Below are 25,880 nucleotides of genomic sequence, written 5' to 3'. Positions count from 1 at the left end.
AAAGGACATCCTTGACGCACTCCAGATTTAACACAAAATTCCTCAGTCAAAAAACCATTAACCTGGACTTGACTCACAATATCACAATACAAACATTTAAACCATCCAATAATCTTACCAGAAAAACCTAAACGTTCTAAAACATGAAACATAAAATCATGCACTACCCTATCATACGCTTTTTCAAAATCCACAATAGCAACAGCAACAGACCTCATCCTCTCCCTCACATACCACAGTACATCACGTAGTAACAACAAACTTTCAGAAATCTGACGCCCAGGAACAGCACACACTTGCTCTTCACCCACAACCTTACCAATCACTCCACGCATTCTATTTGCCAACACCTTTGCAATAACCTTATAGTCAACATTCAACAACGTAATCGGCCTCCAATTCCTCAAATCTCTCTTATCACCCTTTTTAAATAACAAAACAATCAAACCTTTCCTCATTGAAACAGGCAAAACATTCATTCTAAAAACAAACTTACAAACATCCAACATATCCACCCCAATCAAATTCCAAAAACAAGTATAAAATTCAACAGGCAAACCATCACAACCAGGTACCTTCCCATTCTTAAAACTCATAACAACCTCTGCAATCTCATCCAAACTTAGATCCCTTTCTAACAAATCATTATCATATTTTTCCAACTTAACCTCAATGTTTTCCAACAACTCATTTTCCAATAAAACATCTCTTGTTTTTTCTTTATACAGCTCACTGTAAAACTCATGAACTTCACGCAAAACACCATCCGTACCATTAACTTCACACTCAACCTTATCAAAAACACTAACAAAACCAGTCTTTCCTTCAAAAGCTTTCTTAAAAAAATATTTACTACAAGACTCATCCTTTTCCATTTTCTCCAATCTTGCCATAAAAACAATTTTCTTTCCTTTTTCATGCATACACTTTTTAATTATCTTTCTTGCTTCAGCAATTTCCTCATGCACATCAATACCACAATTTCTCAATTCATACAAATACAACAACCTCAGATACCATTTATCATACAACTCCCTTTCCATTCTAGCTTTCTCACAGCCTTTCTTAATAAAAAACCTCTTTATTTCCACCTTCAACCATTCCCACCACATAAGCACATTACTAAAATCACATTTTCTTTCACGCCACCTTTCATACATCCAAACAAACTGACGCTTAAACTTCTCATCTTTTAACAAATCCACATTCAGTTTCCAAACACCCTTACCATACTTAATCTTCAAATCACAATTCACCTTACACATCAAAAGGGCATGATCCGTAAAGGGCATCCGCTTTAAAGAAAAATCATCAACACATAAAAATTTAGATAAAAAACAAAAATCAATTCGAGATTTTATCCCACCACTATCACTAAAGAAAGTAAAACCCTCCCCTGAAAAAGAAACAGACCCGAAGGCATCCTTCAAACCGAAAGATTTAAGCAAATCAAGTAAAAACTTCCCTGAGCTATCCACCCTACAATCACTCCCACCCTCTCTGTCCCCATTCTTAATAATACAATTAAAATCCCCAACCAAAAAAGTTGGCTCTCGACCTGGCAGAAAAAACTTTAAAGTTTCAAAATTAAGCAAACGTTCTACCCTATTTGGAGAAGCATATACATTAAACAAACGAAAAACAGTCCCACAAAAACTAAAACTAACCAAAAGTACCCGACCTGGGACAATATGAACTACATTAAGGATAGAAAAACTAAACCCCTTAAACAAAACTCCCACCCCCCCATTCCTATCAGAAGAACAAGACCATACTTTAGGACCATATTCCCAGTCAGCACATTTAGGATGTTCAGAGAGACCACATTCCTGCAAACAAAAAATATTAGCAGAACATACAGATAATAATTTAAAAATTGCAGCTCTCCTTGCTAAAGTTATCATACACCTGACATTAAGGGAAGAAATGGTCAGAAACATCACAAAAATAAATTAAAGAAAAACAAAAAAAGAAATAACATCAGGACTTCTTCTTTCCTTTCTTTTTCTTAGGACTCAAAGGAGATCCTTTAAATCTGCCTCTGTGACGTTCCGACCTCCTAGGCTCCCCCTTGCCAGCCTCATAACCAGTAACTTCAGCAAGTTGGTTCACATCTCTTTTATCTAGATAACCAACAGAAGAGGCATCAGAAAAGTCACCTATACACTGGCTTGAGTCAGAAGGAACGTCTTTAGTAGAGACAGAAGGAAACTCTGAAATTAAAGAGTCAGCATCACTTGTAGTATCTGGATCTGCACCCTTAACTACTGGAAGATTCAAATCAGGACTCTCCCATCCATCAGAATCCGGATCTATTTTTCGCTTGGAGGCAGATTTTTTCCCTTCAGTGTCCATATCCTCCTCAGAACTAGAGGACACAACAGCAGACCAATCAATGTTCTCCCCTTCACCAAGAACAGCATCAGGAGCAGCATCACAAGATGACTCAGTGAAGGAAACATTCTCTGTCCCAGGAACAGCAACAGTATCATCCACATTGGGCAACAGGGCTTCAAGAACATCTGAAGCAGCTATCACATTAGATGTAGCAAGATCCACTTCCTGAAGATGAGATTGGGCTTCCTCCACCTTCTCAGCCACAGGAACCACCACAGGAGCATCAGACACCTCTCCGACAGGGACCCCAAATGCAGATTTCTTGCACAAAAGAGGTAATATAGAGTTCAATGCCTCATCAGAGACCTCCTCCTCATTCACAGATGGCTCAACTGCAACTGAAGATGGTTTTTTTGCAACATCAGCATAGGAAGGCTTCACTCTATCAAGCCCCTGCAACATCATCAAAGGACACATCCTGCACAGATGACTTGAAGAACCACACAGGTCACAGGTCCGGCGTTTACTACAGTGGGCAACAAGATGATCCTCCTCACCGCAATTTCGACATCTGGCACCTGGGCAATTTTCAGCAATGTGACCAAACAGGTTGCAACTACGGCAAAAAAGAGGCATGTCATCATAGTATAGGAAACCTCTATTTCCACCAATGGCGAAAGTCTGTGGAGGGTGTTTCTTTCCACCAATACCTAATTCATCAGGCACAAACCGCACCCAGAACCTGCGCTTTCCATTGAAAGTCCCAAACTGATTCTTCAGCTTGCTACCTCCTTGAACATCATCAAAGTAGCGACAAAGAAACAGACGAATTTCCACATCAGTGACCCAAGGGTTGTACATATGTACTGTCACCGGGATTCTTCTCTCCCTCTGCACACAGGCAACAAATTTCATGCCAACCAACTCTGGAGCAGCAGCCATATCAATAGTCCGTTGATAGCAGGTCTGTAAATAATGCTCATCGGTGAAAGCCACATCAAAAATCCCTCTTGAAGGGAATGACTGAACACAATGCAAACTTGCTCTTGGCATCTTCAAAACACCCTCCAAAACCACCTGCTGGACATGAGCCAAACCAATCTTCTCTCGAAAGTCCTCAGAAATCAACACCCGAAGTGTATGGGGGAACATTTGGCACATTGGTAGCCATATTTGCCCTATTGCCTCTTTAGGCTGGATTTCAGAGCGTCCCCCCAAAAGCAGCATGTGGCTGAAGTCCAGGGACGATGCCACAAGGCCAAGGGGACGGCCCTACTACCCAGTTGCTCTACGCCTAAGGAGTAGCCACCCCCCCAATAGCAGCAGGAGCCCAAACCCCAAAGGGAAAGGACCCCAGGCCGAAGGAGCAGGTCTCCAGGCAGCAAACCAAGACCAAGACCAAGCACAGAAAACTGCACTTGATCCAAGCCAAAGGCCCGAGAAGCAACCTCAGCTGATCGTTTCGGCCTTCATTGGGCCTCGTCAGTGAGGTGCAGCCACATTCCTCTAAGCACACTGGGCAAGGAGTCCACGTCTGGTTTCCCCCATCACCCATAGGGAGACTTCCCCAGGGTTATAATAATTTGCATACAAAGAGAGAAGCGCGCTACCAGGAACGAACAACAGCTCAGTGGCTTGTTCTATGGCGATTTACCACCCGGAGGCAGCTTCTTTTAGACCAGTGTGCTTTTCACAGAAGAAAACTTTCCTGAAGTATATCAGTCTGATCCCGCCAAGTAAGGTCAGTCCAGCCCCGAAATACCAGGCAATTCTCCTCTGAACAAGGAACATGACAACCCCAGACGATCGTTTCGGCCTCCTATGGGCCTCGTCAGTGAGGTGCAGCCACATTCCTCTAAGCACACTGGGCAAGGAGTCCACTTCTGGTTTCCCCCCATCACCCATAGGGAGACTTCCCCAGGGTCATAATAATTATTGATTCATTGTTAGTAAAAAAAGAAACAAAAAAACCTACATAATTTAAATTTGGTTCATAAATATAATTAAAGGGACATTAAACACAAATTGTAAACTACATGATTATGAACCTTCATATGTATAAAAATAATTTTGCATTTAAAACTGCAGCTTTATTGTGTCAAATGAAATAGTTTTATGTTTATTCTTTTCACCAATTCCCCTGTCCCCCAGAACAAAAGAGCCCCTAACCAATCACAAACTAATATTCAGATATAGCACAAACTCTGTTTGCACATGGGCAGACTGGGTTTGTCTGGCCCTCTTGTATTCCCTTAAGAAGGATTAGCACTGATTCATCTTAGTTGCTGTTGCACAGAATGATTTTCTATCATTGTTGATGCAAAACTGATAATCCTCCTTTTTAAAAACATGTGACACCATAGAAGCTTAGGGAGGGAGTAAACAAAAGCTAACATAAATTGCCTGAAAGTATTAACCCAAGGCTCCCTGGGAGAAAGTGAAACAAGCACAATTTTTAGATGTATTTTACAGCAAAAAGCTGCAAAACAAATAATTAATGTTTATTGCAATAATGTTTCACTTTCAACAATGAAACATTTTATGCATTTTTGAAATGTCAAGTTTAACCCCTTAATGACCACAGCACTTTTCAATTTTCTGTCCGTTTGGCACCAAGGCTATTTTTAAATTTTTGCGAGGTTTGTGTTTAGCTGTAATTTTCCTCTTACTCATTTACTCTACCCACACATATTATATACAGTTTTTCTCACCATTAAATGGACTTTCTAAAGATACCATTATTTTCATCATATCTTATAATTTGCTACAAAAAAAATACAAAATATGAGGAAAAAATTGCAAAAAACACTCTTTTTCTAACTTTAACTCCCAAAATCTGTTACTCATCTACAACCACCAAAAAAACACCCTTGCTAAATAGTTTCCAAATTTTGTCCTGAGTGTAGAAATACCCAATGTTTACATGTTCTTTGCTTTTTTTGCAAGTTATAGGGCAATAAATACAAGTAGCACTTTGCTATTTCCAAATCACTTTTGTTTCAAAGTTAGATATTTCAGGAATCCCTGAATATCCCTTGACATATATATAATTTTTTTAGAAGACATTGGCGTTGCTTTTTGGTAATTGGCCGCTAAATGCCACTGCACACCACACGTGTGTGAAGGGGTTAATTAGGGAGCAAGTAGGGAGCTTCTAAGGTTAATTTTAGTGTAGTGTAGTAGACAACCCCAAGTATTGATCTAGGCCCATTTTGGTATATTTCATGCAACCATTTCACCGCCAAATGCGATCAAATTAAAAAAAAAAAGTTACATTTTTCCCAATTTTAGGTTTCTCACTGAAATTATTTACAAACTGCTTGTGAAATTATGGCATAAATGGTTGTAAATGCTTATCTGGGATCCCCTTTGTACAAAAATAGCAGACATATATGGCTTTGGCGTTGCTTTTTGGTAATTAGAAGGCCGCTAAATGCCGCTGTGCACCACATGTGTATTATGCCCAGCAGTGAAGGGATTAATTAGGGAGCTTGTAGGGTTAATTTTAGCTTTAGTGTAGTGCAGTAGACAACCTAAAGTATTGATCTAGGCCAATTTTGGTATATTTTATGCCACCATTTCACCACCAAATGCGATCAAATAAAAAAAAAATGCTTATCTGGGATCCCCTTTGTTCAGAAATAGCAGACATATATGGCTTTGGCGTTGCTTTTTGGTAATTAGAAGGCCGCTAAATGCCGCTGTGCACCACACGTGTATTATGCCCAGCAGTGAAGGGGTTAATTAGGGAGCAAGTAGGGAGCTTCTAGGGTTAATTTTAGTGTAGTGTAGTAGACAACCCCAAGTATTGATCTAGGCCAATTTTGGTATATTTTATGCCACCATTTCACCGCCAAATGCGATCAAATAAAAAAAAAATTGTTCACTGTTTCACAAACTTTAGGTTTCTCACTGAAATTATTTACAAACAACTTGTGTGATTATGGCATAAATCGTTGTAAAGGCTTCTCTGGGATCCCCTTTGTTCATAAATAGCAGACATATATGGCTTTGGCGTTGCTTTTTGGTAATTAGAAGGCCGCAAAATGCCGCTGTGCACCACACTTGTATTATGCCCAGCGGTGAAGGGGTTAATTAGGTAGCTTGTAGGGAGTTTGCAGGGTTAATTTTAGCTTTAGTGTAGAGATCAGCCTCCCACCGGACACATCTCCCCCCCTGATCCCTCCCAAACAGCTCCTTTCCCTCTCCCACCCCACAATTGTCCCCGCTAACTTAAAGGGAAACTGAACCCATTTTTTTTTCCTTTCTTGATTCAGATAGAGCATGCAATTTTAAGCAACTTTTCTAATTTACTCCTATTATCAATTTTTCCTTGTTCTCTTGCTATCTTTATTTGAAAAGGAAGGCATCTAAGCTTTTTTTTTGTTTAAAACTGTGGACAGCACTTGTTTATTGGTCGTTTAAATTAATCCACCACTCAGCATGAACAACCCAAGTTGTTCACCAAAAATGGTCCGGCATCTAAACTTACATTCTTGCTTTTCAAATAAAGATACCAAGACAATGAAGAAAAATTGATAATAGGAGTAAATTTGAAAGTTGCTTAAAATTGCATACTCTATCTGTATCACAAAAGAAAACATTTGGGTTCAGTGTCCCTTTAAGTACTGACAGAAAGTCTGCCAGTACTAAAATAAAAGGTATCTTTGAATTAGTTTCATTTTTTTATAGCATATTTACATATGCTGCTGTGCAGGATTCCCCCGTAGCCCCCAACCTCCCTGATACCCCCAAACAGCTCTCTAACCCTCCCCCTCTGCCTTATTGGGAGCCATCTTGGGTACTGGCAGCTGTCTGCCAGTACCCAGTTTGCAAAAAAAATGATTTTTTTTTTGTTTTTTTTTCTGTAGTGTTGCTTCCCCCCACAGACCAACCCCCAACCCCCTGCCTGATTATTTATATCATTTTTGTCAGCTTGCCTCCTTCCCTCTTTTTCCCACTTTTCACAAAAAAAATTCTGTAGTGTAGCAGTTCCCACCCGCTCCCTCCCCGTGCACGCGCCTGTCCCCGCCCCCCTGTGCACGCACGCACGTTAGTCCGCGCCCCCGGCTACCCCCGCCCATGATCCCCCCTCTACATCACAGGGCCCATTGATGGCCGCCCACCCACCTCCCACGTCGGCGCCCACCCATCAACGATTGCGGCCATCGATGTCTGGTGCAGAGTGGGCCACAAAGTGGCTCTCTCTGCATTGCCAAGGAGGTTTATTGCAGGATGCTCAGTGACGTGCAGTAATGGGAGGCAGAGCCTCCCCTGTCCAATCTGAAAAAATTATGATTAAAAATAAAAAAATACTTGTGTTGTTTTTTTATTAAATTTTTTGGACCACGCCCCCTCAAAGATACAACCCCCCCCTCCCTCCGGCACTACCAGATGTGATCCCATCCATGTTGTGCAGTTAAGAGGCAGTAAGCCGTTCCGCTGCCCTCCTTGATTGCGCAACAATGGATGCAGACTACTGTTCTTGGCTAGCGCCACCCAGTGTTGTCTCACCGGAGCCAATATCATTCTCCAATAGAGGCGGTTCTCAAAACCGCCTCTGTGAGATGGAGCTACTCGCAGCCAATCAGCCATCAGGGCCGGGTTTGTTTGTGACGAAGACTAACTGGTGTCATTGGCTGCTGGCGGGAACTGTGAGGAGGGAGAAGCAGCAAGACAGTGGCTGCCGAGCAAGTCTGACTCTGCCTTGTCCCAGGTGTTATAAACTGAGTGAGTGTCAAAACTGCAGTTAGTATAACGATCTCTTTTACAAAGCATTAGTATTTTACTTCTAAGTATTGTGATGAATGTGAGCATTTTTTTTGCCATAACCCGGTGGACAAGCATGCATAAGGCACATGACTCTCTGAGACTCTGTTAGCGGTGTTAAACTCAGCCCCCTAAGTTGATACTTGACAGCCAGGATCTAGTGAGATCGATGGGTATTTACTATTTAGCAGAGCGGCATGGGATGGGTATTTAGCACAGTAGCACATTCAACTGTGCTGTAAGCAGTTAGCAGACAGAGGCACGTAAGACAATGTGTGTGATTCTCAAAATGTACTTCCTGCAGCCTGCCAAAACTGCTAGCTCATTTATGTTTTGGGCGGGTTGCAGTAAGTACATTTTGAGAATCACACACATTGTCCTATGTGAATGTGCCTCTGTCTGCTACTCTGCTTACAGCCCAGTTGAGTGTGTTAGAGGAGCGCTGATTTCTTACATTGCTAGCACTGCAGTCAGCAGTGTCACTGTCAGGTCATGATGTGTGTAAGCTTGTTATCTTGGTGACGGTCCGGTAACCTAATGTTAGTGGTTTTTTCTCTTTAAGAGTAAACAAGTCTTAGTTACAATGTGAATGTGCTGTTGTGAACTAATGTTATTGTACTGTACACAGTGTACTGTTCCTTTAAGCAGTAGATTTATAAACCTCATTTAGTTTTTCTGCTTCTGCCGCTGTGTTTTCCCTCCCCCTTCTCCCCCCTCTCCCGTCTACTGAGCAAGAATAACTAAGGAATAGTCCCTACTGCCTCCTTACTTCAGTCATACAGTACACCATCCTTGCTGAAGTTGCCGCTGTTAGTTTTCTGTGGGGAGTGGTCAGGGGTCATAACGGTGTCACCAAGACTAAGCTATTTCCTTGATCCTGAGCAGTAGCTGTGTCTGCCTTTTGTTAAAAGATGTTAATGGTGCACACAGCCCTCCCTTCTCCCACTCATTCTTCCACAGTGCACAATCTACCTTATGTCTCTCAGCAGCACTCAAAGGGTTAAGTTCCAGCTGACAGCTGCAGCAGCTGATTGTAGAGGGCTGCATGCTGGGGGAACTGCAGATTCCTACTGCTGATTAGCCCTCTGCTAGGTTGGAACTCTGGTGTTGTCCTATTAAAATGTTAACCCATTGGGCAAGGTCACATTCCAGAATGTACCCCTGTGTATGTGATGCTAGTGACACAGTGCCTTGTGTTATGTGTGTGTATGTGATATTGACATAGTGCCATGTGTGTGTATGTGGCAGTGAGATAGTGCCCTGTGTGTGTATGTGGCAGTCACATAGTGCCCTGTGTGTATATGTGGCAATGAGATATTGCCCTGTGTGTGTGTATGTGGCAGTGAGATAGTGCCCTGTGTGTGTATGTGGCAGTCACATAGTGCCCTGTGAGTGCCCTGTGTGTGTATGTGATGATAGTGAAACAGTGCCTTGTGTTATGTGTGTGTATGTGGCAGTGAGATAGTGTAGTGAGACAAAGTACAGAGGCGCCAATGGTGCAGATCAATGGTGGTATAAGGCACAATAACACCCCAATATGCACAGGATACTCACATGTGGTGAAGGCAATCAATCTTGCCCATAGAGACAGGCTGGATTTCACAGCAATCCAGCTGGCTGTTCCAAGGTGTGGTAACAGATGGGTGGGTGTTAGAGTATTGGTACTCTAAAGTAGCATAGCAACAGGAAGTAGCAGTTATAACACTTAGAGTGGATTTGGTAAAAAGTAAATTTATTTAAAAAGTATAAAAAATATAACAATACCACTCATCTCAGTGTTAAAAATGTATCTTATACATAAGGAATACATGCGACGCGTTTCTCAGATATACTGTTTCCTCAGGCATGTTATTACACAATTCTTAACCTCCTTATATAGGGCTATGCTACTATGAATACACCCACATCCCACCCCCACCAATTGTTCAAATTATAACCAATCAAGAGCCATCATTTAACAATGACGCCGCCCTTATTACAATATACTGCATAAATACTATATGTATATTCAAGTGGCCTTTCAAACAAGTGAATAAACTGAATGTTTCTAAATTTGTATTCTTATATATGTTTGTATTTTCCAAATACCTAACATTTTGTAATCGAAAATTTGTAATCTATGCTGTTCGTAATTTCTAAAATCTCATAGGGTGGCTAGGTTGTCAATCACTCTATAGTCAGATAGCTTGCAAGATAGACCCGTTAATTTGTCTATATAACTGTCAATCAAATCAGATGTTCGCGCTCAAACTCCTATTTCTATTCTTACCTATTTCTATATTGTCATTCGGAGTGCGCATGTCCAATCAGAGCACTGACTGGAGACGCGCCTCCATTACCAATGCGTGACGTTATGTACCGTGATTGGCGTGCACTGAAGACTAGCAGTGTATCATGCCAATTTACGGACAATGGTAAACAGAGTCTCCCATTGGTCTTGCCTGTAATCACATGGTAGGGATACCCGTATCTCCACTACTGGTATTGTAGGCTGTTAATATGACTTGGGGAAGTGTAATGATTGGTAACAGCCAGTCGTAAACAAAACCTCCCATTGGTCCTGCCTGTGTTCTTGTCGGATAGACTGTGACTATTGGTCCGTGGGGCCCTGTGTGTGTATGTGGCAGTCACATAGTGCCCTGTGTGTGTATGTGATGATAGTGACACAGTGCCTTGTGTTATGCGTGTGTATGTGGCAGTGAGATAGTGCCCTGTGTGTGTATGTGGCAGTCACATAGTGCCCTGTGTGTGTATGTGATGATAGTGACACAGTGCCTTGTGTTATGCGTGTGTATGTGGCAGTGAGATAGTGCCCTGTGTGTGTATGTATGTGATAATAGGGACACAGTGCCTTGTGTTATGTGTGTGTATGTGGCAATGAGATAGTGCCCTGTGTGTGTATGTGGCAGTCACATAGTGCCCTGTGTGTGTATGTGGCAGTCACATAGTGCCCTGTGTGTGTGTATGATACTATGTGATGATAGTGACACAGTGCCTTGTGTAATGTGTGTGTATGTGGCAGTGAGGTAGTGCCCTGTGTAATGTGTGTGTATGTGGCAGTGAGATAGTGCCCTGTGTGTGTATGTGGCAGTGAGATAGTGCCCTGTGTGTATGTTATAGTGACACTTTATGCACAGACTCTAGTTACTGTATAGTTTGTGCAGATTTACAGTCAGATGTCCAAATAAATGTAATTTTATATTGACATAAACAAGGATATAACTGAATTTAATAAAAACTATTTGTCACCAGTGTATTGTTTGCTTTGCTCCCTTATCATGGGATCTATGATGATCTTCAGTTTCTTCTTGCACATTAAAATGCATTTTGAAGAGAAAAACCCCCTACAAACTGGGTAAAATTAAAATCTAAGCTTTATGGCAATTTTGGGGTTTTCATACTTAATGCCCAAAGTTTCTTGATTTCTAGGTTTTAAATAAGGATGCACATACATGGGGCAGTAAATTTGTTTTATTGCATATTTATATAAGACTAGTAATAGTCGCTGTCATGTGTGCATTTTTGTTTCTCCTTTTTTTATCATGAATTGATGATGTTTCTTTGACATTGGAGAGGTTACTTGCATATATGATCAACCCCTCCCTATTCTTAAGTAGAGTTACTAACGTGTACACCAGTGGTACCGAGATTACATATGCTTTATTGCTAGAGACATTCTAGTGTAATGCATTACGTTTACTACATGCTTTTATCTGCTGGTAATCAACATTGCAGAAAACGATAAGCTGGTGCTTTAGTGCAGTAATTATCAACCACGGTCCTCAAGTACCCCCAACAGGCCAGGTTTTCATGATAACTGAACCTGTGCACAGGTGAAGTGATCAGCTGATCAGTAACACCATGGTTGCTAATTTTCTCTCACCCATCAGCTGATTATGTCACCTGTGCACTGATTCCGCTATAATGAAAACCTGCCTGTTGGGGGTACTTGAGAAACAATGCTTTAGTTTAATTTAAGCTACCTCTATTGGGTTCATATATGTGTTTCTCTGACGTATCATAGAGAGTGCCTCACCAGCCTCTGACCTCACCGCACTTCACTGAGGATGCTTCGATATCGAGGCATCACTGCAATAACCGGAAAGCGCCTGGAAGCGATCAGGATTGCTTCCACCGCTTTCCCAGACCGACGACGTGCAGGGTACGTCCTCGGTTGTTAAGGATATTTTTTGGAGGACGTACCCTGCACGTCGTCGGTCGTTAAGGGGTAAATGGTCCTTTAATGGTTATTTATCACCTGCAGAGAGGTTATTTATCACCTGCAAAGATCTGTATTGTAACTAACTTTTGTGATTTTGATAAAACAAAAATAAACTGCATAAATAATATAATAATTATATTTATTATTATTATTGTTATAATTATTTATTATTATAGTTAGTATTAGTATTGGTAGTTTTAATATTCAGTCTTAAAATAGTAGTTAGTTATTTGTGAAACTTGCTGCTTAATTTACACAAACCTTTGTGTTGGATACTATTTAATACTGCCTTTAAATACCATTTACAAGTGTAAGGGATACTTACCTGTAACAGAACTGCTTCTCTGATGTGGCTACATGTCTGTCTTTTCTACTTTCCACTGGGTTACAAGAAACCAATTCTGGGAATTGCTGCAGATTCATCTCTGAGATGGCTACAAGAATCCCCCCCATCTTGAGCTGATCCATGATAATAGTTATATATGGGAGAACATTTTTGAAGGGTGATATAAAGTGCTTTGAAATGGAGCAAGGAGGATGTTTTATTATAAATTAAGTAATCTCTTTAGATTTTTTACTGACTTAAAGGGTCAATTCAAAATGAAACTTTCATGATTCAGATAGGACATGCTATTTTAAACAACTTTCCAATGTATTTTTATCATCACATTTGCTTTGTTCTATTTGTATTCTTTGTTGAAAGCTAAACCTAGGTAGACTCATATGCTAATTTCTAAACCCTTGAATTCTGCCTCTTATCATATTGCATTTTGGCAGTTTTTCACAGTTAGACAGAGCTAGTTCATGTGTGTCATATAGATAGCATTGTGCTCACTCCCATGGCGTTATTTATGAGTCAGCACTTATTGGCTTAAATGCATTTCTGTCAAAAGAACTGAGATAAGGGGCCAGTCTACAGAGGTTTAGATACAAGGTAATCACAGGGCTAAAAAGTGTATTATTATAACAGTGTTTGTTATTCATAACTGTTGAATGGGTAATAAAGGGATTATCTATCTTTTGAAACAATAAACATTTTCAAGTAGACTGTCCATTTAAAATTACCTTATTTATAACACCACATAGATTTAACACATAGTTAAAAGCCACAAGCATTGCAATTTCCGAGCAGAAAATGTCTTGCAAACCAATTAAGATCCAATAGTTTCCTGCTTCTGAGCTGTAGTGCTTGTGGGTACTGAGTGCAACTTTCCCTATGTATTTAACCTATTTGAGAAGGTTACATACATAGTAAGCAGCATTAAAATAACATGCTGTAACATATCACAGCAACAATCTTATTTATAAATGTTTTACTTCGTATTGGGCTTAAAGAGACCTTGTGGCGCCACATGCTGGATTTCAGGAAAATCATTGACAAAGCGAAATGATTGAGAAGTATTATCTCAAGGATACTCTACAAGTGTAATTGGCACTAAATGTATGATTTATATAAATTATCCATCCTCTTTACCATACAAATGTGAGAATAAATTATTATACCATTTATGTACTGCAATGTGTTTGTGTTGAAATACAAAGGCTTAAGATTTTTTTTTAAACACATCAAGACATCTGAATTAGTCATTTTATTATATTAACTCTTCATTTGCACAAAATGTTTATAACACTGACGATTTTATGTTGTACTATATCAATGGTATTTCCATTTCTCGAGTAAGTCCAAGTGACCATCTACTTTTTTTGCAATTCATTATTTTGCTTGAATTAGCAATTGTTTTCTGCAGCTGTGAAAATAATTTGTATTTAACCCGTTGGCTGCCAAAGCAGTCTATAGTGTGCAGTCTGTTTGGAGGCAAATTAGTTTGCCACAATGTTAATGAGAAATTATTAGCTGAGCATTTGCTATATGTGTCACATTTTATATAATTAAAGGTGCATGTGACTTAGTTCTTTGTTTGTCTATGGATTCTGCAATATACAGTATATTTGGTTGCGTGGATTTAAATGCAAAAAAAACTAGATTTTCAGAAGTGCTTGCAATTAAAGGGACACTGGCATGTTTATTAAAATAACAATTAAGTTAAAGATAAATTAATGTATTAGAACAATTTATTTTAGCATTAGTAACCCTAGCTAAGTTGTGTTTTACCCTTAAATAGGACATGGAATATTGGGCTATTAAAGTGAATGTAAACTCAGGTAGTTTGCTATAGTTCTGCGTAACAGTTAGGTTTAAATAACATGAGTTTAATTCATGATTTTTTTTTAAACATCGTATTTACCATCATTTTTAATCTTTATATCCTTTCCCCCGTCATCCGTATCCTCCGCCCGGCATTTTCGATTCATCATTGTCATTTTTAGTCACGCTCCTTACAACCAATAACGTTATTAACCACGGGGGGACCCACCCCCTTTATATGTCGTCATGCGTCTGTATTGCGCTTGCATTTGACAGCTCTTTCGATCATCTTATATGAAGCTCGTTCACATTTTGCGCATGCTCATTTGAATACTTCACGGACTTCATCCATTCTACAAATATTATAGTGCCCGATAAGTATATTTTGAAATGGGCTCCGTATATCTATTAGATTATATTGTAAAATATCATGTTGAATTATTGTTCCAAATTTAGAAAGATTTATAAACGTAATGATTGCAAAAAAGACGTTTCAAACTATACTTAAAATCGTATTTTTTACACAAGAAGCTTCTGAATATTACGGTAATTCGGAGGAGATGCTTTGCTTCTATAGCCAATGATAGTATTCAGTGAATGTATTCATTCACTGAATACTATGTTGAGTGACAGCGGAATCGGGGTTTGACGCATGCGCAGTGTTGAGCAGAGACGGGAGCGCGCATTGCCACTACGTAAACAGCGGGTGGGACCGCTGTATACGTAATATTGAACATAATAAGGAAGTTGAGAGTGGGAGGAGCAGGTATACACAAATATCGATATTTGCAAATGTATATAAAACTTTTATTATACATCTTATGACAAAATGAAAGTTACGGTTCAATTAATATACTTATTAGCTATATAATCATACTTTCTGAACTTAAAAAATTGACATTCACTTTAAGTGTGGCATAGGAATATTGTTATCAATGTGATGCAGGGGTTAACTACAACATAGCAAGGGACACTGGAGCTAAATTAAAATGCTCTAAGTAATTATAGCTTTTTATTTTAGTATTAGAATGTCCCTTTAAGTATTTTATTGTAACATTACTGTTTCTTTTAGACTTTGTTCCTCTTGTGATAAACAGATGTTTCCCTGTAGGTGATGTAATCATCTTTGCTTTACACTATAAAGAAGTGTTTTTCTAAAATAACATCCAGAGGCAGGGGCTGGAGGTGCTTCTCATAGAGAAAGAAACATCAGAATATTTATATTTTGTTGGTTATGAAAATGTTTTGTTAAATGTTGATAATACATTAAAAGCCAAATAAATTAGGAGTTAGATATGTGATCTCACAGGACCAAGCAACCATTTTAGTGATTAAAGGGATATGGAACCCAAATTTTTTTCTTTCATGATATAGATAGAGCATACATTTTTAAACAGCTTTCCAGTTGACTTATTTTATGTAATTTGTTTTATTCTCATGGTATCCTTTGTTGAAAAGCATATCTAGATAGGCTCATGAGCTGGAAACTAGCTGCTGATTGGTGTCTGCACATATATGCCTCTTGTGATTGGCTTACCGATGTGTTCAGCTAATTCCCAGTAGTGCATTGTTGTTCCTTCAAGAAACGATACCCAGTGAATAAAGCAAAATTGATAACAGAAGTAAATTATAAAACATTTTACAATTGTATGTTTTATCTAAATCATGAAAGAACAATTTTGGGTTTCATGTCCCTTTAAGAGTAAAGAGGCAGGAAAAGATGCTTTATCTCTCTGAAACTGTAATCACCTTCTGCTTTGTTAGTTTATATAATGAAATAAATATTCAGACCTTTTCAAATATGTTTTTTTCTCCTTTTAAACTATAGAAAAGTTTCCTGGGCTGCACTACGTTTAAAGTAAAAGACCTGGTGAAATCAAAGGAGCAACAATTGTCCCTGAATCTCAAGTAAGTTTACTTGAATTTTATTTACATTTGTTACCCCTTTTTGGCTTTCAAAGATGGCTTCAGCACGTTACCATGCAATAAATAATAACAATACTTAGCAAGCATTGGGCACAACATTCAATATTTAACACATTAAAGGGACACTAAAGTCAAAATTAAGCATTCATGATTCAAATAAAGAATGTCGTTTTAAGAGATTTTCCAAATAACTTCTATTATCAAACTATGCAAGTCTTTTTGTATGCACACTTTCTGAGGCACTAGCTACTACTCGGCATGTAAAACATGGTAAACGGGTAAACATATATGAATCTGTGAATGGCTGACACATGGTACAGGTAGCTTGGCAACTTGAAGCAAATTTAAAAAAAATTCAGAAAAAAAATCTACTGCTAATAGGAAGTGTTATTGAATTGTCTTTTTACTATGCACTTGTTGATTATGCAAGTCTACTGTACTTAATGGTTCTTTAAGCTTTTCAGGTTTGTTCTCTGCTATAAAAAATAGAAAATGCCCTTAAATGTGCTATGAATTTGGTACCATCTATTCCATTTACTGAGTCATCTGCCCACAGCTCTTTGCCAGAAAGTGCATCCTGTGTCTTTTTTAAGCAGACAAGATAAATTAGACATATTGTTGACCAATGTATTTCTGGTTGCCACAGCAAACCAAACTAACTTCTTAATTGTTTGCAACAGTAGGATGCGGATGGAGGGAAAAAGTCTGATCATTTCCTGGAAACAATTTAAATTACATGTAAATTAAAGGGATACTAACCCCATTTTTTTTTCTTTCATGATTCAAATGAGCATGCCATTTTAAGCAACTTTCTAATTTAATCCCATTCTAAATTTTTCTTCGTTCTCTTGATATCTTTATTTAAAAAGCAGGAATGTAAAGCTTAGGAGCCAGCCCATTTTTGGTTCAGAACCTGGGTTATGCTTGCTTTTTGGGTTTAGTATCCATTTAAATACATTTTGTATATAAAATAAATGACTGATTCAGTAATGTGATCTTCCCTATGCAATTTATTTAGTTTAGTTTTTTATTTAAATATTATACTGTAAAACATTAATTTATTTTATGGTAATAGTTTGCGTTAGAAGCATTAATGGACAAAATAGTGCAAGAAATAAATAAATAATGCTCTCATGTGTAGGACCATGCTATTACCGCACAAATGCTTTTGTGTAACTATGTGTATAATTCCTGCAAAAGGGTTTAACACAGATAAGCACCCTCAGCATGGGTGATTCAATGCTACTCCTGAGCAAGATGTAGCAGATAATTGGCCAGCTATGTGCAAATGGCACTCTAATTGGCTCACAGTGTCATGATCCGCTAGGGAGTAGAAAAACATTGTTGCCTCTGAGCAGAGTATTACCTCTTTGTGCATTTTAAACAGAGTTACATTCAAACATATGTGCAATAGTAAAATGCTCAAACACTTTTTAGTCCTACATTATTATAACTGTTTAACCGTTCATATGCTAACTTCTGTGGAGATAACTAACCTATCTATATAGTTTACAGTCTATGGTGGTGACCAAAGTTATGACCACCCTGAAGTCATCTTTTTTAAATCTCAAAGTTCTACCCAAGAAATATAAAAACAAGTTAACTGGTTATGATGTCCCATCATAGTTCAAACCAAAACATGCAATTTAAAGGGACACTCAGGCTTTATTAAATTTTCATGATTCAGATAAAGCATGTAATTTTTAACAACTTTCCAATTTACTTCCATTAAAAAAAATGTGCACAGTCTCTTATATTTACACTTTTTTTGAGTCACCAGCTCCTACTGAGCATGTGCAAGAACTCAGACTATACGTATATGCATTTGTGATTGGCTAATTGCTATCACATGGTACAGGGGGAGTGGAAATATACATAACTTTGAAATGTGTTAGAAAAGAATCTACTACTCAATTGAAATTCAGAGTAAATGCTATTGTATTGTCTTGTTATCTTGCATTTGTTGATTATGCAAATCTGCTGTGTTTACTGGTTCTTTAAGGAAGTAGGGCCACTAGAGAAGTGTGTCATTAGTCGCCAGCCTTAGATCAACATTTTATATCTTGTTTGCCTACCTTTTCTCTGAAGATATTATTTCTGTGAAAAAAACAGTGTAAGCAGCCCAGCATGTCTAAGCTTTCCAAACAGATTTATTTTTTTGGCTTCAAATCTCATTTACACTGAGTTCATATTTCTACAAGCATGATACCTTCTTTGGATCATTAAAACTTTAAATGCGCAAATCACAATTTTAAACGGTGCCGCTTGACTTTATAAATTGTAAACATATAATATATACAATGATAATTGGCCAGATGTGCTAAACTCCGTGCGGACAAGGCTCTCAACTTGAGAACCTGTCCACGTGGCTTTGCGGCATATGGGCAGCTGACCTGTCAATCACCAAGAGTTAAAGTGTTTAAGGGGATTTCTCTCTGAGAACTCAGAATTGAGAGAGAGTGTAAGAAGCATCAGTATTGAGCGGACAATGTTTCTAACCAGGAAACCTGTCCGCCCTGGATTGAGGTCATCAGATTTCAACCAATCACACTAGAGCAGGGTCTTTTAATCACCCCAGTCAGATCAGACCAGGGTGATTTTAATCTGCAAATCTCAAAGGATATGGAGAGGTTAAGAAACAGTGGATATAAGACTGTCATGATCCGGTGTACATGCGCTCAGGACACAGACCCTCGGGGCAGTTGTAGGGATTTGAAGACACCGACCCCTGACCCGGGGAAGAGTATCCTGGACGTGGATAGATGATATTCTGTGATTCATAGTTGCTAGAAGTTATTGTAGAATAAATGGAGAGTGCAACATTTGTATACAATATATTCTGACTTCACTGTGACTTATAGTTAGTTAATAGAAGTAACTGCAGGATTCAATGAGAGAAAAAAATATAGCAATGTGGAATGTTCAGGCTTCAGAGTAATCTAGTAAAAGATTGACACTTAGATGCAAACTAAGGTTTGTTGCAGGTTCACAGTACATAATTTTATATAAAGCTGTATGTCAGAGTTTAAGCACAGCTGCACAGGTACTTAGACAAGCTGCAAGTTTAGGCATTGATTACTGTTTGTGCATTTAGATGCAAACTTGGTTTGTTGCAGGTTCACAGTATATAATATTATAAAGAGCTGTATGTCAGTAATTAGCAGAGCAGCACAGGTGAAAGTTAAGTTTAAGGCATCAATTACTGTTTGAACATATATTGGAGAATCACATGAAAGCTTTTAATTGAACACATAGATGCAGAGTTCAGAATATGTTAACATATTTGCAGCAGGATATTTCAGCAATGACAACTTGTAGCAGAGAAATGGTTATAAAGTTCTAAGTAAGATGCTGTTGTAATTAGAGAGTGATGATAACCAAAAGTATGATTGATTTATAATAAAGTTCTGAGTTTATTAAGTAGCAGTGTTCAGGAAACAGAAAATGGAATTATTTGGATACTTGCGATTTGATGATTTTAGGCATTGGAATAGAAAATGCTGTAGGTTGAAATAGTTGGTAAATTCATACAGGAAACAGTCACAGACCTCTGTTGTTCAGGATCACAACTTCAATGTTAATGCAAAGCACATTAGACCTGAGAAGGCTTAAAAAGAGGCTGAGGTAATCAGGTGCATGAATAATTAATCAGGCAGGCAAGCAAGCTGAATGTGAATACTGCCCAAATGCAGCAGTCAGAGAAGGATTTCTTAAAGGGATAGTGACATTAGGCTGAGATATGTTACAAAGACATTCTGCTTTTTAATGATCTCAAGATTTCTGAAGCTGCCTCAGCAGCTTGATAAATATAATATAATGTATCAGTTTGTTATGGTGATCTCCCTTCAAGTGTTTATAGGTACAATAAACAAAAAATGTAATTCCCCATTAAGGCCTAGATTGCAAGGGAGTGCAGCTGTTATTATGACTAGCACAAACGTGATTGTGAGGTTGGAATAATTTTACTGCTAGAGCAAGTCGTACATTGAAAAAAAATGAAGAGAGAAAGTCTGCATTTGTGACTGCAACACATTGCAACTGTATAAATGAAAACTGATTAGATAGAATATACAAAATGAACAATGTCTTTTAGCCATTATTAAGGGCTGTTTCAAACTCAAAATTACAGTCATAGTTGCTAATTTTATATATTCTATTTAATCACTTTCATTGATATGGATTCAGTGTATTACCAGTGAACAATGTGGACTAGTCATCACCGTACAAGAAAGGTGTTTGAGAATTGATGTGTCATGCTGCGCGCCATAACCCAGGTTAGCTATTGTCATACATGGATACAAGATGGCTTCCTCTCTCCCGGAGGATACACAATGGGTGGCTGTGAATAGTTCATTTGACTTTCATAGATATTAGGGATTACATACTTCACCACAAGAGTTCTGTTTTTCAACCCAGAAAGAAACTCTGTGTATTTACAGCACTGTGAACTTGATACAGAGATTTACTCCATAGCTACGTGATAACTTTGACATTTTAAAGAGATTTTCTGAAGTTTTTATTGTTTTCTTTTCATTAAATTAATGTTAATTAACTCAGGTTAAGCTACATTGTTAAGTGCAGTAATAATTTGCTGGTTTGTCTATTACTATTTGCTATTTCTTTACTGTTTGAGGATGAGTATTTTGATTACTTCTTAGACCATTCTATGTCCATTTTTGCCATTCTATGTCCATTTATGCCATTCTATGTCCATTTTTGCACTTTAAAATCATATTGTGATTTTCAAATTCACTTGAAGGCAATCTAGGCCAACACTTTTGATTAAGCATAGTGTAATTGGTGTTTTACTACTCCCCAGAGAGGCTGGAATGCAGAATTTACAACTCTGACCCTTCAAGATACTTTACAGTAATTAAATGATCAGTGCACTACACAAGCTCATTTATATCTGTCCCTGATTGGCCACAGCAAATGAGATAAAATACATAACACTCAAGAGGCTTTTCAAAGGGTGTATCCAATCCAATGCAAATTGTAAATACAGTTTTGATGCTTTTAAAGTTATTTTGTATGCAGATCTTCCACAATACATTAATTCCTGACGGATACATAAAACATATTTAACGTCTCTTTAACTAATCTATATGTAGAAATGTTAAATGTTCCAGAAGCATTGCTGATGTATGTTGGGTGACCTAACACATTCAAACACTCGTGAGATTGGAATTTGTTTAAGAGCACAAACAAATGTAAAATGGACAACAACAAAAAATAGACCTCTAAATGTTATACAGTGTAAATACATGGCCTGTGCTGTGCCCATATGTAAATTAAATCTTCCTCACCATGTATTGGGACATTAACTTGTCAGCATCAAGTTCACAAACCTTGACAGCATGTTGGTTCATCAGCTTCTACTCGTGTATGGTACATTGCCTTCTTTATTTTGGTCATATAGGGATATGCACAGATATTAAGAAGAAAAACTTTAGAATGTTCTTTCGCATGGTGTGATTTTGAACGTTCTCCTTGCACAGAAAGTATTATATGCATAAAACATTGCAAAGTAAATAACTGACCAGGTAAAATGATGTTGTGTGTGTGGGAATGCACATTTATAGACCAAGCAAAGTATATATAATCTTTTTAACTTATAGCTCTTTTTCCATCATTATTAGAATTTGTCTACACCAGTGACAATTTACCAAGCCTTGCGATAATCCAAGCCTTGGATTATTATATTATACATTGTAAAAACACCACTCTAGGGGGTCGATTTAACAAGCAGCGCTTGCTGCTTCCAACCCCGATCGTTTCGAGTCCGCCAGAAGCAGCTCCTTAAAGGGACAATAAACCCACATGTTTTCTTTCATGATTCAGACAAAGAATACCATTTTAAACAACTTTCTAATTTACTTCTTTTATCTAATTTGCTTCATTCTCTTGATATTATTTCCTGAAAAGCATATCTAGATAGGCTCAGTAGCTTCTGATAGGTGGCTGCACATATATGCCTCGTGATTGGCTCACCAATGTGCATTGATATTTCTTTAACAAACAACATCTAAAGATTGCAGCAAATTAGGTAATAGAAGTAAATTGGAATGTTGTTTAAAATTGTATTCTCTATCTGAAACATGACAGAATTTTTGGGGGTTTAATGGCCCTTTAACTTCTCCGCCACCTTTTAGGTAGATGACTGAAATCATCCAAATCTGATACGATCAGGATGATGGACACCCTCTGCTAGCGGCCGATTGGCCGCAAATGTGTAGGGGGCAGCATTACACGAGCATTTCACAAGAAATGCTTGTGCAATGTTAAATGCCGACAGCATATGCTGTCGCCATTTAGCGAGGTCGAGCGGACATGATTCCCTACAGCGAATCATGTCCGCTCAACCTGTGATAAATCTACCCTTTTGGCTCAAAAGCATTTTTACAAAACATATGCCATTTTTTTTCTATAGATAATAGATAGATACATGTTATTCTACAGTCATTGGAGCAGTTTTGCCGATGTAAAGTTATAACAGTTGTTAGTGAATACCGGCTAATGTCTTAGATACTCCATTACTGCAGAAGTGTGGTCACAAATTAGATCAATTCTATTTGATCCTAAAATTGGAGTGAAACATAATAATATCTTTCTTTAAGAAGTCCCATAACCTCATAATTCTACGTAATAATTATCTAGTAGAAAATGGCATTTTTATTATATGTATTAAAAGGAAAAAGTAGACACTTTATTCATACTGGGGGACTCGTTCTTTAAAACTACTGATTTATTTTGTCGTTTTCCAGATGTCAGAGTATAGTGCCTGCTTCCTACCTATACAAAGTTAAAGTAAAATGCCAATTATTGAATTCAAGTATTTTGCTGTGCCGGGTCGGAAAAGGTTATGGACTGTTTGATATGATCCCCTATGGTAAGATAGCAGTAAAGCTGAAGAGAAGTACTTTCATGATTTCTGTAGCAGGGAAGAAAATTCATCGCTGCAGTCATGAAATCATCTATAGCTCATTAAATCATTTCTTTTTCTGTTCAGTTTGATGGGAAACTGAATGAAAGAAAACTTTTGAAAAGGATGCAGACAGGAAATGATCAGCGAGGACTCATTTTAGCAAATATTATACATCCTAATTTGCCCGTTCAATTTTTTTTTGTCAATTGTCAAGTCAAATCATTGTCAGTATCCAAGGCTAATTAGTCAAATAAGTACTAAATCTGCTTTTTCTTTTATTTGTTAAAAAAAGTCAAGTTAATTTAGTATTTGAAGTAGATGTCAGATCAGGATGAGAAATATTTTCTGCAACGAAGAACATCTTAGGCCTAAAGAGAAACGGAATTCTTATGCTCATCAAACAAAGCACTGCCAATTAGTGTAACTTTTATAGTTCTGGAATTAAATATCAAAGCCCTTATTCATTCTGATGTCTTGATAAAAATCTGGACACTCACAGGCACCATGAAAAGAAGACAGTTATAAAATAGAAAGAAATTGTGCGGTCAGTGTCTTGTTACATTAACCCTTTGGCTGAAGAGCAGACAGCAAGACATTGTTATATACACATTTCTGGTAGCTATTTTTCATATTTTTTTTTTTTTTTTTGGGGGGGGGGGGGATGCTTAGGGACCACAGGCCTTATTATTTCATAGTGTAAAAAAATGCTGAATACAAATCTAGACCAAACTGAGCTTTTATTTATTTATACCCTGATTAGTATTTATTTAAATGTGTAATTAGCAGTTTCAGATTATGTTGAGTCTTATAAACCATAGTTGTGTAGCTTTCCAAAGGGTCTTTTAAATATTTTGCCTATGGGAGTCCATTGAGACTGGATAGTTTAAAGCAATCTTTATTTAGGATTTAAATTATGTTTCTAAAAGTGATCATTAAATTATACTTCTGAAGAACTGTATTAATGGGCTACATTTTGTAATTCATTTAATATGTTTAAATAGACTGATATTTTGACAGTGAGTTTTGAATCACTTTCATTAGGGGCTTTAAACTCAACATTTAATTTCCCCAGAAAACATTTACATAAAGGTAAATAAAACAATATTAAAATATACATATATAAAAAAAAAAATGTCTGTTTTTGTTGGAAAATACCTCTGAAAGTTGTGTTTGTTCCACTTTCTCCCAGAGGGGCAGAAGAGCTAGTTGAGTGATTAGTTAGTTTAGGAGACCAAGAACATGAATTCCACCCTGATTTTCTAGAGTTATATCCCTGAACTGCTTGAGATTTACAAAACCTTTTTAATTGTGCCAATATAATAATAGTGTTAAATATATTTGAATTTTTTATTTTGCAATGCAGTGCTTAATTGCTGATAGATGCTATGAAATGAATGTCCATTTAAACTCTTAGCCTATCTGTCTGCCCTAGTGAATGCATATAATGTTTAAAGAAGATCCTGGCACTTCATGGGTATGAGATTAAAAACACATATATTTTTGAAAAAAGTTATAAGTCCAAACATCAAGGGGTATATGGAAGAACACCCTAAAGTGTTTTGCGCTGCACTAGTGCTTAATCATAGGTAATCACTTCATTTCATGATTTCTTATTTGAACTGTTTTCAGCCAATCACATGCCTGAAACCTGACATAGGTAAAAACCACCCCTAAATTATATAAAGGTGGAATTTACAAGATGTAATTAATAGTATTATTTAAAGATAAAATATACAAAATCACACTTTAAAAACAAAAAGCAAAATAAAATCTACATAGATTTTACATGATACCAATACAAATTAGCCACATACAATTACTAGCCTTTGTATTATGCATAAGCTCTAAATTTTAAATTGCCCTGTGAAATAGGAGATAGCACATTCAAAGTCCATGTCCTGATGGAATCTAGTTCCTAATCTAAGAATCCATAAAAGCTCTCTTTGTGTTAAACATTTATGTCTGTCACCCCCTCTTAGCGGATTTTTATCAATTTCAATTACCCTTACAGAGAAATCTGGAATATTTGAAAAATTATCATTATTAAAATGCCTTGCTATAGCTGGCCCCCAAAGTTTTTTTTACTTCTTTTAAATGTTCACAGACTCTGTCTCTTAATTCACAAGATGTTTGTCCAACATATTGCATATGGCACAAATTACAATCTGTGAGATAAACTTTCCATTTGGTTCTGCATGTGGCATAAAAAATTATCTCAAACACTTCTCCCTTAACCTTTGATTTAAACTTGTTTCCAAATGTCACTACTTTACACGATTTACAGCTGTAGTGATTGCATTGAAAAATGTATTTTGAATGTATCCAAGTATTGTGGAATTTTGGGGAAGTTTTGATCCTAGAGTAGCTGGCATCCTTGATACAAACTTTTTTTAACTGCCGGGCAAGTGTTGTATCAATTTCAACTAAATGAAAGTTGTTTTATTTTAAGATACCTACAATTTTATTGAACTGTAGTTAATATACTGTGTTGAAGATAACACTACCTTCAGGAAATTTACTTTTGTCATTGGATATAGATCTATCATAGTTCTTCA

The 25,880-nt window shown here is 37.5% G+C and overlaps 1 protein-coding gene across 1 annotated transcript in view; it reads left to right on the top strand.

Annotated features, from left to right (window-relative positions):
• Nucleotides 1-25,880, top strand: part of INPP4B (inositol polyphosphate-4-phosphatase type II B) — a 1,415,612-nt gene that overhangs the window by 768,906 nt on the left and 620,826 nt on the right. Inside the window, exon 7 of the mRNA XM_053703700.1 lies at nt 16,303-16,382. Within this exon, the coding sequence (XP_053559675.1) occupies nt 16,303-16,382 (80 nt within the window). The remainder of the gene's footprint in view (nt 1-16,302; nt 16,383-25,880) is intronic.

The sequence above is a fragment of the Bombina bombina genome, chromosome 2, assembly GCF_027579735.1.
Source record: "Bombina bombina isolate aBomBom1 chromosome 2, aBomBom1.pri, whole genome shotgun sequence".
Lineage (NCBI taxonomy): Eukaryota > Metazoa > Chordata > Amphibia > Anura > Bombinatoridae > Bombina > Bombina bombina.
This window is presented reverse-complemented; position numbering and strand designations above follow the sequence as displayed.